The following is a 16,732-nucleotide window of genomic DNA, read 5'->3' on the forward strand; positions in this document are numbered from 1 at the left end:
CAGATGATAAACATGACCTCACACGAGAAGCTATAAAAGCCATATAACATATGAACCACTCGCTCTTCTCTGCCTCACAAGTAAGAATCTCAATCACTTAACTCAGTTAAACAGAGAAGAGCTGAAGGCAAGATCCTCTGTGAGCACACAGCCCAACGTGCTAGAACTGATTAAGCAAGAGAAATGCACTTCAAAGGGTGAAGGCTAACAACGACCTCTAAAAGTGTACTGGAAAAACAGAATTTTTCTGCTACATATATTTATCTTGCTTCGGAAGAACTGACACCTGCTTTAAGTTGGTGTTCACGGAACTGAATTCTTTTGCAAAGCAGTGTAAATGCTCACCTGTGTTTGACCATTTTTTGATCATGGCAAAAATGACTAAAGAATCTCGCATAGAACAAGTGCATGACAGCATGTTCTTTCCCGCCAATGTACAAATCCACAGGCATCCAGTAATCGGCCAAAGCTGCGCTAAAAGGGCTGGAAGAAAGAGAAACTGTCATTTTTTAAAAACCTGCTTTGCTAAAATCAATTAGACAGACCAACTATAATTTGCATATTCCCTGAAATACATTATGTTAGAGAAAAACAGTGGTTTTCTTTTTAAAATATAATAAGAGAAAAGCTTATATAACAAAGGAGAAAAAAGTCAGATCAGTGTTGATTTATGATATTTATAAAAACTGTTTCAGACATATTTTAACAAAGGCAATTTTCATACAAAATGAGGGCAAGAGGAAAACATACCAGCCAAAAAAAGGTATTTCTGTAAAACGTGTATTTGAATATCTAGATTTATTTTAATTTTTATTACAATTAGATAACTGAGATTCTTGAGTTCTTACCAATAGAGGGCAATGTAGCACTTACAATGGAGATTAACACGCAGACGCTAAATGTTCATTTTAAAACAGAAATTCAATCTTCTTTTTAAAAGCAGCCTTAAAATACAGATAGTCAGCAAGAGCCTATATATGGCCTCCTGAATGCAATGAGCATATTTAGAGTGACTGTGATAAAACAGCCGAACGACTCTCCCACCTAACAGACACTTTAGTTGACAGAGATCCTAAAAGGAAGGGGTCCCCATACTCCCCAGTCCTAATGGATGCCGGGGAGGAAAGGAAATGCCACTTTCCTCTATTTTCTGGCTGGGACTCGAGGCGGAGTGTCCGAAGGGTGCAGGGTGTGTGTGTGTAAGTGCGTGTGCACGCCTGTGTGCGTGGCGGTGGTGGTGGGAGGTGGTGCTGGCTGAGGACAGAGCTCTTAATCCCAAAGTAACACCCTCACTTGAGGTGATCCAGTGAAGGAAACCTTTGCCCTTGGAGAATCTGTACTCCATGGCTTCAGATATCTGTGAATTCTATTCCCCACGCCTCGAAGCACCTTTTTACCCCAGCAGGGACCTGGCTGGCTCCAGCTCAGCCTGGGAGTAACAGCCTGGTGCTTGGCAAGTAGGTTCATCTTAATATAGCTTGGTTTTCTCTCCTCCAGTCACTGTGCCAGAGCTCTGGTAAAAAAAATTTTTTTTTTGAGCAAGACTGGCCCTGAGCTAACATCTGTGCTCATCATCTTCCTCTACTTTTTATATGTGGGACGCCTGCCACAGCATGGCTTGAGAAGTGGTGCATAGGTCCCTGCCTGAGATCCGGCCTGGCGAACCCCTGGCCACCAAAGTGGAGCGTGTGAACTTAACTGTTGTGCCACCCAGCCGGCCCTTCTGGTAAAATTTTAAAAAATACTTTTCCGTTCTGAAAAATGGTTCCCTTGAGAAATCCAACTGCTCATCTAGGTGACAGAAAAGAAAGGGAAATTAAGGATGGTACTCGGCCCAAAAACAAGTTTGGGATAAATTAAGGAGTGACATGTTGAAAGGAGCTATAGCTCGGATCTGTGATCTAGCCCGGAAACCACACTAGTGAGAACTCCAGCCAGTGCGGAAACTGAGGGCAGCATCTTCTGAGGGAAATGATGCGTTCGTGGTATTCCCAAAGTGGGGGGCGGTGCAGGTCTCAAGATGTCTCTCTCTAGTCAAGGGTCCCATCACTGTAACTTAGAGTCTCCACCATCTGTAAGCAGGCTTTCCTTTGAAGCATTCGGAGAGGCAGAGAGTCCTGATTCCCCTCCCATTCTAAGCCAGCTGTTACTAAGTGGAATGCACCAAAAGCCCCTTCTAGAAGGAAGACCCAGAAGGCCCCCTCTGTAGGTTAGCCGGGCCACCCTGGTGGTTCCCAGCCCCAGCAGACACCCTGCCTCCTTCCTGCCTCTGCCGGCTACTGTTGACTCAGGATCCCACTCATGTCTAGATGGCCTGAATCCGAATTACAGAATTGCAATACTGCAGGGTGGGATTTGAGTAGCAGGAGAGCAGGAGCACCCATCTCACTATATTTTATAACCCAGGAAGAAAAAGGGGGCATTTGTCTAGGTGGACTGCAGGGGTTCAGGATGACGGTTCTCCCACAGACAAGAGCAAGCTGGCGAGGCCTCTGAAGCACGGGGCGTGTGCCTTTCCTGGGTCTGCATAGTTTTCCTTTCTCTCAGTCCCTCTCCTTACCTATCTGCCTACACCTCTCTCTCCCTTATTCATGCATTCACTTTGGTCAAAGAAACATATGCACAGAGCAGAAAAGTCAAATAGGACTAGAAGGGTTATGATTTAAAACAGCAGTCTCCAGCACCTTCCTTCACCAACTCCCCTCCCCAGGCCTATCCCTTAGTCACTTTTAATTCTTTTAGCTGTTTCCTCTGGACATTATTAAAAAATATGTTTATATTCTTTGTTGATTTGTAAATTTAAAAATGATCTACTGACTATGTGGTGAGAGGTAAGGCTTCTCAGCTCCTCATACTCCCTACCTCCCTGTAGACTTACGGCATTATTTTCAGTTAAGTAAATAATATTACATCTTCACAATCACATAAATGCAGTTCACCGAAGGGCCAAGGAAGGTATTACAATAGCAATTCCTTCCTTTTTCTGTTTTTATTTTCCTTGTACTTGAGATTTACTTGGCTGTGAAGAATCTAATTTAATAATTTAACACACTCCCTTTACCAGAGTGAGCCTGTTTCAAGGTGCACAGCTGACCAACAGCTTCTAGCTGTTGCATCTTTGGATCTGCTCAGCGTTCATGCCAGCCCATGCTCTCCCAGAGGCAGGGGACCAGAGCAGAGGCATTTCTGCCTGACTTGGGACTCTCTGAAGGACAAGCTTTGCTCGGGGATTCCCGCTGGCCTGGCTGGGGCTTTCTCAGAGCTGTGCCACGATCTGAGGCTCTTCCTACCCAATCCTCTTTCTTTCCCCTTCTCCTTTCACAAGTATTAGACCAGCATCATGGTCTAAGGGCTCCCCCTGCTGACTCCTGCTCCCTCACCCCTTCATTCTTCATACGCATATCCCTCAATGAATCTCTTGCATGTCTAATTCCATCATGGTGTTTGCTTCTTGGAGGACCCAGACTGACGCATGCTCAGTGAATGCAGCAGGGCTTACCTGTGAGCATTCTGAGGGTCGGTGTATCTGAAGTAGTACCAAGCAGAATCAACAAAGGTATCCATCGTGTCTGTCTCTCTCTTGGCTGCTCCTTTGCACCTAAGAAATAAATGAAGTTCATCAATTGTTTTCTTTAAAGAAAATTTTTTTTAAAGATTGGCACCTGAGCTAACAACTGTTGCCAATCTTCTTTTTTTTTCCTGTTTTTTCTCCCTAAATTCCCCCAGTATATAGTTGTATATTTTAGTTGTGGGTCCTTCTGGTTGTGTTATGTGGGACGCCACCTCAGAGTGGCCTGATGAATGGTGCCATGTCCACGCCCAGGATCTGAACCAGTGAAACCCTGGGCCACTGAAGCGGAGCGTGTGAACTTAACTTCTTGGCCACCGGGCCAGCCCCTTCTTTTTAAATTTTAATGCAGTTTTCTGTCAGCCTTTGAGGAAGCTATGACAATCAGTATGAATTTAAAATGTCACAAGAACAATGCCACATCAAGAAAATTCAGAGAAAGCTCTCTTTTGTATTGTATGGTACATGATGTTTTAAAGAAATTTACAAAATTAAAAATTTCAATCTTCAACAATTAAAAGCCTTATTTACCCACTTCTTTAACATGGCAAAAATCTAACAACCCAAAAGGAGAAGATAAGAGTGAGTGTCTCTTTTGCACGTTAACTTCTATTTCAGGCATGTCAAGATTGCTTTCTGCCAAGGCCTACTTTATGATGCTTACGAGGCAAACCAATTTATGAAGAGAAGTTGAAAACCAAATGTATCAAGATGCTGTGCTGAAAAATGAACTTGGGTTTTTTTTTTCTATTTCTGCTTTAGGGTGAGGGGTACAGAAATCCACTGGTGAGACCTTAGGAGGATAAATCACCCTTGAGGCCCAAGGGCAGTGGTGTGCTGGTGCCAACTCATACCATCTTGTGAGAGTCAACTGTTAGTGTCTCTTCCCACCTCTGTGAGAAGTGATGTCAAGTTGGTATCCTGAAATTAGTCCCAGTGGGAGTATGTATACCACAGAAATCAGCAAACACTACAAATCAGAAGCCCCCCTCCAGAGAGCTATTTTTTTTCTGCTTTTTCTCCCCATGTCCCCCCTGTACATAGTTGTATATTTTAGTTGTGGGTCCTTCCAGTTGTGGCACGTGGGACGCCGCCTCAGCGTGGCTGACGAGCGGTGCCATGTCCGCGCCCAGGATCCGAACCAACGAAACACTGGGCCGCTGAAGCAGAGCTTGCAAACTTAACCACTCGGCCGCGGGGCTGGCCCCCAGAGAGCTATTTAATACACATTTACCAACACACCACTGCCTAAAGATAGGTTCCTTACAGAGGGTGAAGAGAGCTCTACTGTCCAAAAAAATGAATAAAGTGGGATACTCGGTGTGCAAAGGGCTGAAAAGAAAAAGCAATCCTCGTCCCAGGATGGAGTTGCCTGGGGAGGACCAGGGTTCCACAAGGGCCCAACTGCTGAACCGGTTTTGAAGCATGTTCTGTGAGACTGAAAGAACCGGGTGTCAAAAGCCACAACCTCTAGGAACCCAAGAAAGAATGCCCTTAGTCAAACCTAGCCTAGGAGGGGGCTCAGCCCCTTGAAGACCCCTCAAGGCCTGGATGAACAATGGATGGGTTGTATCAACTGTTAACAGGAACTCTTTGTGCCAGTGAGAAGCCACACAGCTCAGACTCCAGGGCCTCCCTTTTGAGGTATGGACGTGGGATCCACTCCTCCAAATGCTGCCCTTTTGGCAGTATAAGTCTTCGGGGGGTTCTTGGATAATTCAAGGAGGGGCATGAGGAGCCCCAAGAGGAACTGATGAATCTCCTGCTAATTTAGCATGCAAGGGCTTGAGTCTGTTTTTAATTTTTAAATAAAAGAAGGGTTGCATTTATATCTTGCATCTGTGAAGCAGTTCATACTAGCGTTATAAATATTACTGAAGGAAACAGCGACTGCCCACCTTCTACTTGTTAAATGGAAGTGGCTGAGCAGAGAGACAGCAGCCCCAGATCTGGTAGGGCTCTGGGACTCCCAGGGGCCTCCTGCATTTTAGTTAGGAGGCCTCCCACCAGGAATAGTGGTGGGTCCCTGGGGTAGGAGCTTATCAGAGAGAGCCCCGAGGGAATTCTGTAACCGACCACCCAGGCTTGTTATGAGATACTGATCTCAACAGTGCATCTCTACATTAAAGCCAGGTCTTTTTATCTGGAGAGCAATCAACCAGAACACAGATACTATTCTGGGAAATAATTAGAAGATAAACATTACTTTTTCTCCTCACCATTAGTGAACCCGTATACAAGTTAGGAAGAAAATGCAGGACTCAATTGATAAAGGAATAACATCTGGCTAAAACCTGCCATGCTGGTTTTCTTTTTAATGGTCACATTGGACTTGAAGACAATCAACATGTTTTATTGCTGACACTAAACGCTGGATGATATGGGAGAGGTTCCTTGCTAAGTAGGAGGATAGATGATGGTGACGGTGACATTATTATCATTATTAGCTCCAACAGTAATAATCCTAATACTGGGTGGCAGGCACTGAGCCAAAGGCTTCACAGACATTTTCTCATTTAATCCCCAGTAACCCTGGGGATTATGAGGTAGATGATGTCCCCATTTTGCAGATGAGTAACGTGGAATAAGAGAGCTTAAGAAATCCGCCCAAGGACTTGCAGCTCAAGAGTAAGAAATCCACATCTGTTGGACTCCGCTGCCTGTGGTTCTTACCACTATGCTGTCCCTCTTGGCCACGAGCTCCCTATGTTCCTGCCCACAAGCCCCATCTCAAATCTCCACGCCACCTGAGTGAGCACCTGGGAGGACCGTTAGCAAGTCCTGGCACGACGGAAGTAACACTTCCGTTCACTGAATGTTTGCGAGGGGCCACTGTGCAGGGTTACATGTGTTGCTTCTGGTCTTCTACACGGCCCTTCAAGGGAGTTATTTCAGTTCCTGACAAGGGAATCGAAGCTCAGAGAAGTTAAATGACTTTCCCAAGACCACACAGCTGGTTAAGGGGCAGGGCCAGGACTTGAGTCCACTGTTGTCTATCTGTCTGCCCGGCCTGAACCTTGCCATTGCACTATGTGGTTACCTAGGTACCAACCTTATAACTCAGCTCTGGACTAGCAGAGGACAAAATTATTTCTAAAACATCCTCATCATGATCTATAAGGCAGAGAAAAGTGGCTTCTCCACAGAAGGAAGATACTAGAGCTTGCTGTTGTTTACTTGTTTAATCAGCTGCTATGAGATCATAAAAATCACATTTGAGACATGCCAGTGAATTGACAGAAAAATGTAATCCCACTCCAAGATGAGGAGAAAGGAAACAGTGTGTTTCAGTATATTAAGCATGAAGCCCCTGAGCACACTCGTCACGGGTACTGTTCTGCTACTTGTGAGAAAGTCTCCACGGTCACCATGTGGGAAAACTGTAAGGCGGAAGGAGAAAATATTTCTCTCATCTCCAAGGAGCTCTTTGGAATATAAAATGGAAGAAAGTTGTCCTCTACAAAGGTATGATGCAAATGTGCAGCTTTTCTATGGGCTGGATCAGATGTTTCCAGGAGCAGTGTGAACTGACGCTGCCACTTCCACCAGCTCAGAGCAGCAGAGAGGGCGCCCATCACAGCAGCTAGGCCTCAGATCCCAGCCCCTTCTCCCAAAGGTCCCGAGAGGCCTAGGGCATTCTTTCCAGTCTGGTGGAAGTCCTGGAAAAAGGGAGCAGAGGGAGCCCCAGGAGGCAGGAGGAGTCTGAAACCCTGGCAGGGGGCTGGGCCACGGCTGGGGGACGTGGTTCCTTACCTAGGGCAGGAGCAGTTCACCCACTCCGAAGCTGTGGCCAGTGGGGAGCCTCCCTTGCCGGTGAAAGACGTGACGCTGGGCAAGGTCACCGGCAAGTCCTCCAGAGGCACCGGCACGGGGCCGCAGGCCGGGCAGTGGACCACGGGGATTGGCGTGCCCCAGTAGCGCTGCCGCGAGATCAGCCAGTCCTTCAGTTTATCACTTGTCACGTCTCCACCCACTCTCTTCCTCCGGGCTTTCTGAGTCAGGGCCAGAAACGCATCCTGCCGGGTCATACCTGTGAACTGAGAGGCAAAGGAGAGAGATCCGTTCCTTCCTCTCAGGAACAAGTTACCACCCCCACGCCACCCCCGGGACTGCTGTTTTTATGCGTGGTCTCTAGGGGCTACATTATGACTTTTGTGGGCCCTGGATACCTTTGTGGGCCCTTCCTTCTTAAGATAATAATAAAAGTTGTATTTTAATGTGTTGACTAAAGATGAATATAATTTTTGACCCTAAGAGTTCACTCTTCTGATTTTAAAAGAAATTAAACCTTTTTGGGGGCCCCTGAAAGTATTGTGGGCCCCAGGAACTGTGTCCACTGTGTCTAATAGGTAAAGTGGCCCTGGTTCTGTGACTCCCTCTATCACCTGAGCCCTGCCATACCTACAGAGAAAATATCAGCATTTAGCTGCCAGTAAAGACCTGCATGATACATATTTCTAATGACTACTCCTCTGTTGGGGGGAAAAATATCTAGAAAAGAAAAATTCAATATTATCCTAAAGCAGAAGGAATTCAGGCAAGTGGGGAACAAACTGAGGCCTGAAGGACCAGAACCACTCCTTGTGTATTTGAATGCCCCCATTTTATAGACAGCAGGCCAGGATACGACACTAGAAAAGAGAAAGTCTCTTTTCACCTGATGCTTTTCAGAGAACCAAGTTAATGATAAGAATCGAGCCAGTGCGGCTGGATCGTGGGTACCCTGGCATTGGTTCAGTGAAGACACAGTGCATGCCCACTATGTGTCAGGCCTGTGCTAGGCACTGGGGGCACAAAAATAAATCCAATCTGCCCCCCGCCCTCAAGGAGCTTACAGTCATGAGGCATAAAGAGTAAGAAAGTACAGCTACGTTTATCAAAAGCAGCTCTTTTCATTACGGGTCTGAAGTGTCTTCTGAAGTATAGAGCTCTCTGCCAAGGAACCAGTTATACTCTGGAGGGCATTTTCTATGTCCCACACTCCCACTATCATACCATTACAGTACCAGTGATCACAAGCTCTCCTGAAAGTCTATCTTCCCTGTGCATCACTGTCTTTACATTCCAGGAGCTCAGGGACGAAAGGAGCCTTTCACTATCCATTCTCTTTCCATCTGTTGAAAGAATGCCTTTATCCTAGATATTCAGTCTAGAGCCAGAAGATTCAACAGACCACCTGAAGCTATTTGAAAGAAGCAGGGGAGCATAATTAATGCTCAGTCGTATACTAAGGAGGGGGCATTTCTCTGGGAACTTCAGAAGCCTAATTTTGGCCCTGAGCGTCCCCTTTCTTGCCCTGCAGAGGGTTATCTGGGGTTCCCTTACAGAAACCTTGGCGTGGCTCCACATCCAGGGGGCCAGGTTTAAGGTTTGACATCTGAAAGCATGACTCATGTCTGGAGATACAATTTATGAAGTGAAGGCACAAACATGAGGTCAGAAAATGCTGTCACTCCTTATAAAGGAAAAAAACTGGCCATGCCCTTATTCTTTATATATATATAAACATACATATAACATCCTGTAGCCAGGGAGTCCCAAACCTGAAAAACCTGGATCTAACTGAATCAGGATCACCCAGGGTGGGGCCAGCAAGCATCTCCCAGGTGATTCAGACACACAGCCAGGTAGGCAATCACTATGTTAAGCCAGCAGTTCCCCGACTGCCGCACCTGAGAGTCACCTGCACAGCTGTGAACACTCTTGATGTTCGGTCCATAACCCCCCACCTCGTTACCATGAAATCAGAATGTCTGGGGTGGGACTCAAGCATCAGTATTTCTAAAAACTTACCAGGTCTTTCCAAAGTGCAGCCAAGTTTAAGAAAGAGGGCTCTAAACGAGTACTCAGAAATTTCAATGTGCACATGAATCACCTGGAAATCTTACTAGACTGGGGCAGGGCCCGGGAGTCTACATTTCCAACAAGTGGCGCCAATGCTGGTGGCCCAGGGACTCAGCTTGGGTAGCAAGTTTCTAAGCCAGTGATTTTCAAAATGTGGTTCCTGGATCGGCAGTAGTAGCAGCATCACCTGGAAATTCTTGGGCTCCACCCAGGACTACTGAATCAGCATCTCCGGGTGGGGGTCAGGCAATCTGTGTTTAACAAGGCTGCTAGGTGATTCTGCTGTGTGCTCAGTTTGACACTCATTGCTCTAAGCCATTTCCCACTTCTCCCCACCATGCCTCACCCTACCTCTTAAACCATACTTTCTGGCCCAGTTCAACATAGAGACTGGGTTCAAATCTTGGAAGACTTACCACCTGGCAAGAGATAACGACGACCAAATAAACATGTCTCAGAACTTCTCTGTTCATTTCTGTAAGTGAGTTAAACCTTAGGTGGAAATAAGTCAGTAATCTGAGGAGAACAGAGGTCTCTAGCAAGAACAGCCAATTTCAGTCACCTCTCCTAAGGAATGTTTCCCTGGAAGAGGTCACTTTTCTCAAGCAGAAGATTCTCAAAATAAAGTTTAGTTACTTCGATGACATACTATTGTAGGATTGGGTTTGACCTAGAGTTGATAACCTTCTAGTATTTTGTTTTCATAGATTAAGAAACGAGGTTGCGTGACTGTTAGGTGTGGGGACGAGTGAAATGGCAGGTGGTAATTTGCACCCAAAGGAAAAGGTCTCATCAAACTCAGGTCAAGGTCATGATTTTAGACGCAAGATCTTAGGCCCATGCCACAGGGCACCAACCTCCGCAGAGTTGCTCAGTCTCTCTGTGCCATCTGGCAAAGTTTCAATGACTTCAGAGTAGGATAAGCCCAGGGTTTGGGCTAAGATGGTGTCCTCTGAGCTGGTGCTGGGGATTCCTATTCAGAGCGAAGAAACAGAAAACATCTTTGTAAACACCCAAATCACAAAACAACCGACAGCACTGACACAGCTTTAGCTTCTTAAAGGAAACTATCTTCTTTAGTTACAGAAGTTATAAAACCACATCACATTCATTGGGAAAATGGAGAACAGTCTTAGAGAAAACCACTATCCTAACACAACCAGTTTACCATATTGGTAGGATTTCATTGAAGTCTTTTTCCTTTGCTTAATTCCTTTTTAAAAATAGTTACAATTCTAAAATATACAATGTTGGATGCTTTTGGTCACTAAAATAGTAAATCACAAGCATCTTCTTTGAATTCCCTCAGGGACAGAGGACACTGGCGTTCTCCTGAGAAGCAGGGCTGACTCCTCCAGCATTTCCTAGCACCCTAGAAAAATCCACTCAGTCAGGAAGTTGAAAGCTGGCAACCGTGTTTCTTCATACTGTGCTTCGTTCCCAGAGGCAACAGCACATTCTGAATAGACATTTATTCTTCAACCTATATATGCCCTTGAGGAGATGGAGTTGAGCATAAGGCAATCACTCACCCAGAGGGCCAAGGCCCGCGGGTTTGGCTTCAGCTATTCATAAACACAGGTTTTTCAGTTGTTGGTTCTGCAGGTCAGGGTTTCTCAACCTTGGCACTACTGACGTTCTGGACTTTGTTGTGGGGGCTGTAGGATGTTGAGCGGCATCCCTGGGCTCTACCAGTAGCACTCCCCCAGTTGTGACAAACAAAAATGTCTCTAAAATTGCCGAACGTCCCCTGGTGGCAAAATCGCCCCTGGTTGAGAACTCCCGCTGTAGGGTCATCTTTCAAAACTGCTGCCATCCTTGTGGACACAACACATCATGTGGCAAATGAGAGAGATAAAACTAAGGGTGGTATACAAAAGGCTTAAGTCAGATTTCTGAGAACAACCTCTCTGGAACACTGCCCTAAAAGGGTGATTTCATGTTTGGGAGACAAGTTCTGTGGCTCTTCAGTAAGATGAAAAGCTCTGTGGTATAATGGAACATTCCATGGTGTTCCAGCTGAGATTATTGACAAAAAGCATCTAATGAAGCAAATAAATGTTCAGAGTGGACTTGAAGGATACTAAAGAGTGAGGACAAATGGCAAGCAATAAACATCACTGAAAAGTGTTCATGGTCAAGAAGGGACAAAAGCCATTTACTACATTCTAAACGTGCATGGTTTGGAGTAACTAAGTCAAGTCTGAATGGAGACATTGTGACCACAACATTTATTTGACTACATAAAGAATGTTCTGGGCCATGGTGTTGGTCACGTGGGGCTCAGTAGAGAGCAAAGTATTTGCAACATGCAGGTGGGATGGCAAAAATACCGCTTGATCTCTTGTTTGTTTGTTTCTGTTCTTCTTGGAGGGCAAGAAGCCATAACTTAGAAAATGTTAACTACATAACTGTGGGAAATCAAGACAACAGGAAAAATGATTTTCCATGCACACCTAAAAAAAAAATCAGATTTTTCTGTTTGTCTTTCAGAATTCTCAATATTGTGTCAGTACTTTGACTCAAGTACCAAAAAAAAAAAAAACCAGCAAAAAAGCCACATGAACAAGAGCTTCCTTTATTGTTTATCTTGGCTGGTTGTATTAATTAGTAAAATTATAGAATACATAAAAATAATAGAAGGAGTTATTTCCTTTAAGCAACACACTTGCTAGGTTTAAAGTGTCAGAAGAGAATGACTTGAATGGCTTAATATCTGTTTTCTGTTTTGATGTTTTTTCAAATCACTTTGTCAAAAACAGATCTGAGGGCTGGGCTGGTTGCGCAGTGGTTAAGTTAGCGTGTTCCACTTCAGTGGCCCGGGGTTCACTGGCTCAGATCCCGGGCACGGACCTACGCACCACTCCTCAAGCCATGCTGTGGCAGGTGTCCCACATATAAAGTAGAGGAAGATCGGCACAGGTGTTAGTTCAGGGCCAGTCTTCCTCAGCAAAAAGAGTAGGATTAGCAGTGGATGTTAGCTCATGGCTAATCTTCCTCAAAAAAAAGAAAAACCCAAAAAACCCAGATCTGAGAATTGCGAGGAAAAACAAAATTTTGATAAGAAATGTTATTTCTCCTGTGTGCTAGGAAATAGAGAGGGTGGAAATAACTTTCTCCGCAGGGTTTTGGCACTTTGGAGACTGACTGGAATCTCCAGTAGGAATGTTGGTAAAGAGAGACGTTCAGGTCCATCCTAGGGGCAGATCCAGGATGCGGCTGTCATTAGCTTCTCATCCCTTGGTTCGTTTCCAGACTTCCTGTTAGGTAATGATAGTTTAGAACTCTCAGGAATGAGTAAGGCTGCCAAGGATATCCAATTTACAGTTCTAAATAAGCCTTCAATTTTGCTGCTGTTTCACAATCCTTTCTCGAATAGCTCAAGTTCACCTCCTCCACAAAGCCTTCACCAAAAACTCAGCCCACATGGATCATTTGTGCTTTGAACCCCCATCCCAGCAGCTGCTGTTGGTTCTATGAGTTCTGAAATTGGATTGGCATCTGAGTTATCTTATTCCCCACATGACATGTACAAGTCTCACCAACTAGCTCTACTGGCAAGATCCATGGGCTGGACATTCTTTATTATTCTCAATAGCAAATAGCAAGGTGTGATATACTTGGCAAGCTTTCAAAATGTAGTTCTTAAGTAAGGATGGTTAAATGAAGGGGCATTCATTTTTATCAAGAGGTGAAACAGATCATGGAATCAACAGTCAGCTCCTCCAGTGGACAGCAACAGGCTAGTATTCTGATTTTAAGCCTATTAAATATATTATCCTGATTACATCTTAATAGCTACTTACCTATTTTTGAATCCAGAGAGCCCTGAAAGTCAGCTCTGGCCAAGATAACAACAGGGAGCTCCTGCTGGGTGAGCATGTTCACAGCCGTCACGGGCGTGAGGCAATCTGAAAATGAGAGCAAGTCACTGTGGACGGCAGTCAGCTGGGGCGCCAACACGATCCGAATCTCAGAGGAGACAAGTGAGAAAATAAGCATTAGAACTTCTGTGTTTTGTGCTAATTGTTAAAGAATTTGTTCTTTGAAGGTATTAATAGCTAATTCGCACCAGTGGAAAATCAAAAGATTCAACAAATACACGAAAATGTTCATCTGTGCTCATAACCAAAGAAGTGAAAATGGCGTTTTTACTTTCCAGACGATGGAGTAAAGATGTTCCCACCACTCCCTTTTCCTTTTGAAAAATACCTCAAATATACAAAAGAATGAGAAACACAAAAATCTATCTATGATGAAACCAAGAGACGTCTGAAATTCCAAACTGTAACATGTGAAGATGGAAGTGGATAGGAGAGTAGAAAATGACTGAGCATAGAGGAGACTTCCAGACATACAAAGACAAAACAGCTCCTTCCCACATACCCTTTCTAAGGAGAGACTGGAGGATGTGTTCCAGCAAAAGGAAGGGGTAAATCAAGAAAGAGACGGACATGGGATCAGGAAACAGAGACTCCAACAAAGGAAAGAGGGTATGGATACTGGTAGAACAAAGTCAGAGGGAAGTCCTAGGATGACAGATGTACAGCAGAGTCCTGAAGAGTGACCAGGTCAGATTTGAGCAGGATAGAGGGGCCCAGGAAGCATCTTCAGGATAAAAAGGGAATCAATAGATTATTTGACATGTTGGAATATGTAGAACACTGTATTGAGAGGAGTTTTAAAGAGCTTCTGGGAGGGTGTGGAAAGATTCAGTCAGAAATTCAAAGAACACAGAGCAAATGAAAAAAATGAGGGCGTCATGAACCTTAGGAAAAACAGAAAGTATAAAAAGACTATACTTGGCTCAGTTGTGAACAATATTTACGGGGTCACAATAAAACACTTGACTTGGAATTATCCAAACAGTGTGTCATCTTAAACGAAGCTCATTACAACTACTGCAGCAGGCAGACGAGCCACACGTCCTGAGTCTTCACTGGATACAGGCAGGACTGGAAGCATGAAGACCCAGATAAAGGCCCACAGGATGAAGGGAAGAGAGAGGGGGCAAACCACGAGTGAGTTCTCTTGAGCTTAGTGCAACATAAACAATTAACAACAGTTATAATTTAGGAACTCTTACTATTTATATTTGCCGTGTGTTAAGACTTTATATAATTATCTAAAATATGTTTCACAAACCCCAAAGTTAAAATAAGCCTAGGAATTAGGATTTATTTTTCAAAGAGGTAAAGACAGGCTCTGTAGGCATGTAAGCCAGCTCTTATCTTCTTTCACCTTGGGTGTCAGGACGCACAGAAATGCAGCCCAAACAGCCCTCCAGAGCCTGCACCCATGGTACCACGGCTGAGAGGCACCTGCTGCCCAAACCACTCAAGCGCCAACACTTCTCAAAGTGGGACCCGTATTTCCGATTCCATACTGTCCCTTCTCAAAGAAGAGGTGTACATTTGTGCATTCTGCATGTTATTAGGAGGATGGAAGGGGAGGGCTGGTGGAGTGAAAGTCACTAGGTGATGTCTAGAACTGGTGAATCGAGAGAGAGCAGTGCAGGCCTATTAGACAGACACATGGCGGTCTGTACCAGAGAAACAGCCTGTGGCCCAGACTGCCAGTTGACCCCATCTCTGTCTCTCCTGGTCCAGCAGTAGAAGGTTTAGTTGGACACATGGCTGCAGAGCTCACGGCAGCAGTGCTCCCCTCCCTTGCACTAGCTGTGGCCGTGGGGGATGTGCAGAAGCAACTTCTGGGGGATGCTCTCAAAGGGAAGAAGCATGCCCTTCTCTCCTCCCTGCTTACTTACTGCAATGCAGCTGAAGTGCAGAACACCTTAGAACACACAGATAAGGGCAAGATCCTAGGAGGGCAGAGCAGGAAGACAGAAAGAGCCTTGGCCCCGGCCACCTCACAAAGTAGACTTGTCATACCCACTCAGAGTCCCATGTGGGCAAGAAGTAAACTTCTATCTTTTAAGTCACTGGTTTTCCATGACTCTGTCATAGCCACCAAACTGATATTCTAAGTAACATAGACTCCAAAATTAAAAGCAGCTAGGTAAGGAGGCTATTGTTACTGTTGTTGTTGTTGTTAGTAGTGTTTGACTTTCCACATAATATACATATATTGGATTTAAAAAAACACATTAATTTTTAAAAAGAGATATGGAAATTAAAGTAATCCTGAAATATTATTTTTCACCTGATAAGTTAGCAAAAAACTTTTAGAAAGGTAACATCACTGTTTGCAAAGCTGCATATATCATTGGCTACAGCGCTGTAAACTGAGAAAGTCCTTTCAGGAACCAAGAAAAGCAACAGGTAACAAGAACTAGAAAAATGTTCATAACCTTTGACTAAAAATATCCCACTCTTGGGAATGTATCCTAAGGACGTAATTCCATAGAGTCAAGAGCTATGTGGACATAAATGTTTATAGGTCCAAACATGAAAAAGGCCAAATGGTCAACATGATAGGGAAGATTTAGGATACTACCGTACACTGAATTGAGAGAATATGATGTATGGATTAAAAACAATTGCGAAGCCTGAATAAAAATAAAGAAACATTTTCTGATATCATATTAAGTGAAGACAGAAGCAATCTAATTTTTAAGATGCGTGTGTGTGGGAACAGGAATTAAAAAAAAACATATGACCACATACAAAAGAATGAAGTTGAGCCCCTATCTTTGCCATATATAAAAACTAACTAAAAAATAGATTAAAGATCTAAATGTAAGATCTAAAACTATAAAACTCTTATAAGAAAACATAGGTGCAAATCTTTGTGATCTTTGCTTAGGCCATGGTTTCTTAAATATAACACCAAAAACAAAAGCAACAAAATAAAAAATAGATAAATTGGACTTCATCAAAATTAAAAACTTTTATGCTTCAAAAACACCATCAAGAAAGTGAAAAAACAACTCAGATTTGGGAACATTTTTGTAAATCATGTATCTGATAAGAGAATTATATCTAGTGTAAAATTAAAATTCAACAACAAAAAGACAACTAAATTAAAAAATGGGCAGATGATCTGAACAGATATTTCTCCCGAGAAGATATACAAATGGCTAATAAGCACCTGAAAAGATGCTCGGCATCATTAGCCATCAGGTAAATGCAAATCAAAACCACAATGAAATACCACCTCACACCCACTAGCATGGCTATAATCAAAGAGACAGACAATAACGAGTGTTTAGTGAAGATGTGGAGAAGCCGTAACCCTCTCACAACGCTGATGGAAATGTGAATTAGTGCAGCTGCTTTGAAAAACAGTCTGATAGTTCCTCAACCAGCTAAAAACAGTTACCACATGACCCAGCAATTCCACTCCTAGATATGTACACAA

At 44.0% G+C, this 16,732-nt stretch overlaps 1 protein-coding gene across 2 annotated transcripts in view; it reads right to left on the bottom strand.

Moving 5' to 3' along the window:
• The window catches only part of LARS2 (leucyl-tRNA synthetase 2, mitochondrial), a 163,832-nt gene that overhangs the window by 42,144 nt on the left and 104,956 nt on the right, over window positions 1-16,732 (bottom strand). For both annotated transcript variants that reach the window (XM_014852435.3, XM_014852437.3), the window contains exons 10-14: window positions 13,219-13,323; window positions 10,270-10,385; window positions 7,322-7,605; window positions 3,500-3,598; window positions 346-483 (exon numbers count right to left, since the gene is read on the bottom strand). In XM_014852435.3, the coding sequence (XP_014707921.2) occupies window positions 346-483; window positions 3,500-3,598; window positions 7,322-7,605; window positions 10,270-10,385; window positions 13,219-13,323 (742 nt within the window). The remainder of the gene's footprint in view (window positions 1-345; window positions 484-3,499; window positions 3,599-7,321; window positions 7,606-10,269; window positions 10,386-13,218; window positions 13,324-16,732) is intronic.

Source organism: Equus asinus, chromosome 21 (genome assembly GCF_041296235.1).
Source record: "Equus asinus isolate D_3611 breed Donkey chromosome 21, EquAss-T2T_v2, whole genome shotgun sequence".
Taxonomy (NCBI): domain Eukaryota; kingdom Metazoa; phylum Chordata; class Mammalia; order Perissodactyla; family Equidae; genus Equus; species Equus asinus.